The 2766-nt window shown below is 64.8% G+C and overlaps 1 protein-coding gene across 15 annotated transcripts in view; it reads left to right on the top strand.

Annotated features, from left to right (window-relative positions):
• The window catches only part of ABLIM2 (actin binding LIM protein family member 2), a 67373-nt gene that overhangs the window by 20380 nt on the left and 44227 nt on the right, over positions 1-2766 (top strand). For 12 of the 15 annotated variants that reach the window (XR_001513250.1, XM_015561591.1, XM_015561581.1 and 9 more), the window contains one exon: positions 1597-1641. The exons of the other annotated variants lie outside the window; for them this stretch is intronic. Coding sequence is in view for 11 of the 12 variants with exons in the window: in XM_015561591.1 (XP_015417077.1) it covers positions 1597-1641 (45 nt within the window). In the remaining variant the exon portion in view is untranslated. The remainder of the gene's footprint in view (positions 1-1596; positions 1642-2766) is intronic. 15 annotated transcript variants of the gene reach the window in all.

Here is a 2766-nt window from a genome sequence, read left to right as displayed (position 1 = left end):
CCCGTGCTGACCGTGGCCGCGGCCCGGCGGAGGGAGGCTCTGCAGTCCAGAGGGACAGGGAGGGAGGGGGCCCGCCCGGGGCTGCACATCCGTGGCTTCCTGGGCTGTTCCCAAGGCGCTTTGGGAACATTTTGGGGGTGGGGTGGGGAGGCTGCAGCCAGAGAGCGGCTGCCCCTGGGCGCTGTGCCCTGGCGCTGGCGCCTGCCCCTCGGTGCCCTGGGACGGGATCCAGGCCCCAGCCATGCCCTGCTTGTCCCTTGTCCCCCCTCCCCAGCCCTCAGAGCCTCTCTGTCTCGCCCAGGAAATGAGGGTAGTGTCCGGGGCCTGGGCGGCCAGCGGACGGGGTGGGTCAGCTTGTTCTCCCCGGGGACGGGTGCCCAGGACAGTTCTCGGGCCAGCTGGCCGCTCTAGCCTGGGAGGCAGGAAGAGAGAGCCAGTTAATGACCATGGCCCTGCCAGCTCAGGGTGCGGGGTGGGCCGGAGGGCAGCAGCCCCTGAAGAGGAGGCAGCGGTCAAGGCCTCGTGAACTCCTGAAACCAGCCCCGGTCAGGTTGGCGCCAGTGACCTGGTGGCCGTAGGAGAGCTACCTGCCCGTCCTGGGTGTGCTCAGCAGTCTTTCACCAATGGCCCCTCCGCGCCGGGCCCTGGGGCCCTGGGAAGAGGCTCCTTTCCTGCCCTTGGAGGCCAGCTGTGCCTCTGCCCGGCTGTGTGACCTCGGGCGAATCACTGGCTCTCTCTGAGCCTCGGGCCCTCAGCGTTAACCTGGAGACGGGTGGGTGTCAGACCCCCGCACGCTGTGGGTGAGATTCGTGTGCACCAGGCGCTCTGTGACCCTGGAGGAGGCTGAGCGTGGGGTTGGGGGGCGGGGGAGCTGCAGCCCTTCCGACTGCGGGTGCAGACAGACCCCGGTCTGCTGCCGACCCAGCCCCAGTGCACGGGCCAGGGCAGCGCCCAGGGACCTGTGGGCCCTCCCCTGTGGGACGCTCCCTGGGGTGAGGGGCACAGGGCCACTGCCGCTGCACCGGGCTGGTCCGGGGCTTCCTGTCCTGGCCCAGCTGGACCTGAGGTGAAAGTGAGGTAACCTCAGAGCCCAGCTCCTCACGCTGTGTCTCCCCAGACACGGAGCCCCGGGGAGCGTCTTCGAGCTCCTAGAGGAGGAACCGAGGTGCAGAGGGTTTCAGACGTGTGACACGTGTGTGGACATCACGGTGGCCAGTAAAACAGGCCGCCTGGCCACAGGGACGGCGAGAAGGCAGACCCCGAGTTACCTGCCTCCGAGTGGCTATCGTACCTGGGGAGGGGGCAGCTGGGGACCTGGGGCTGCACTGTGGGCTCGGGCTGAGCTTGGGGGAGACCCCTGCCAGCCTTCGGAAGCCTGTGGTCTGAGGGGACAGGCAGTCCTGAGACTCCGCCCCATTCAGCAAGCAGAGCCCAGTCCAGGGGCCAGGGAAAGCAGGGCAGGCCTTCCGGAGGAGGTGGCCCCGAGTTTGGTCCCGGAGGATGCCAGGGGCATGGAAGTGGGTGGGCCAGGCTGACGAGTGGGCCATGCAGAGGTGAGCCGCAAGCATCACGCCCTCTCCCCTCTCTCCCTTCCAGATGCAGAAGCAGGTTTGCCGGGGCACCACCCCCTGTGCCTTCCAGGTTTGTGCCTGACGGCTGGCCCTGGTGTTGTCCCGTCCTCGCTGCTGTCGTGCTGCGTGTAGAGGAGCTGGGCGTGCTCCGCCGGGGAGGGCGGCCCCACGGTCTGTGTTAGTGTCCTGGACTGACAGCGCTCCAGGGGCCTTAAACAGACACCCCTTTTCCCCGCCCTGGAGGCTGGAGGCCCAGACCACGGGGCAGTAGGGCGGCCGTCTCCTCCCCGTGTCCTCACAGGGTCGTCCCTCTGTGTGTGTCTGTGTCCTAAGCTCTTCCTTTTAATATATTTGTATTGACTTCAGAGAGGAAGGGGGAGGGAGAGAGAGAGAAACATCAATGATGAGAGAGAATCGTGGACCAGCTGCCTCTTGCACGCCCCCTACTGGGGATTGAGCCCACAACCCAGGCACGTGCCCTTGACCGGGACCTAATCTGGGACCCTTCCGTCTGCAGGCCGACGCTCTATGCAGCTAGGGCAAGCATGTCAGACTCAAAGGCGAACACGGGCCAATTAAACAAGGTTTACGTGTATGTGGCCGCAAAAAAACAGAAGCTTCAATTTTCATAGAAACGTAGGTTTATTTCGATAGAGACGTGCTGAAGACAAAGGGTTGAGATAAAGGAGTCACCGTTAATGAGTATTTGTTGTGGGCCACACGCGGCCCGCGGGCCACAAGTTTGACATGTTGAGCTAGGGCTTACTCTCCCCTTGTAAGGACTCCTCACATTAAGTCAAGGCCCCACGTAGCTTAATTAGGGCTTTTAAGGCCTGTCTCTAAACACAACCCTGCTCTGGGCACTGGGCTGAGGCCTTCCGCATGCGAGTCAGGGACACCACTCGGCCATAACGAGGCCCGTCCAGGCTGCTGGTGCTGCAGCGGGTGTGGGTGCTGAGGGGGGCGGCCAGAATCAGGGGGACAGGGGTCTGCTTAGGAAAGGAGAGGGGAGGGCGCAGGGGTGTGGGGAAGGGGTCCGCACTATTGGCTGGGAGGCCCTGCACTGAGAGGGTTCCGTTTAGACGGGCGAGAGGGAGAGCTAGTGGGGCTGGCCAGGCAGGGCCACGCTGGGCCAGGTGAGGGGAGCGGCAAGCCACGCCCTGCAGGTGGATGGACACAGGTGCGGTCATCGGGT

The sequence above is a fragment of the Myotis davidii genome, unplaced genomic scaffold (genome assembly GCF_000327345.1).
Source record: "Myotis davidii unplaced genomic scaffold, ASM32734v1 scaffold937, whole genome shotgun sequence".
Taxonomy (NCBI): domain Eukaryota; kingdom Metazoa; phylum Chordata; class Mammalia; order Chiroptera; family Vespertilionidae; genus Myotis; species Myotis davidii.
This window is presented reverse-complemented; position numbering and strand designations above follow the sequence as displayed.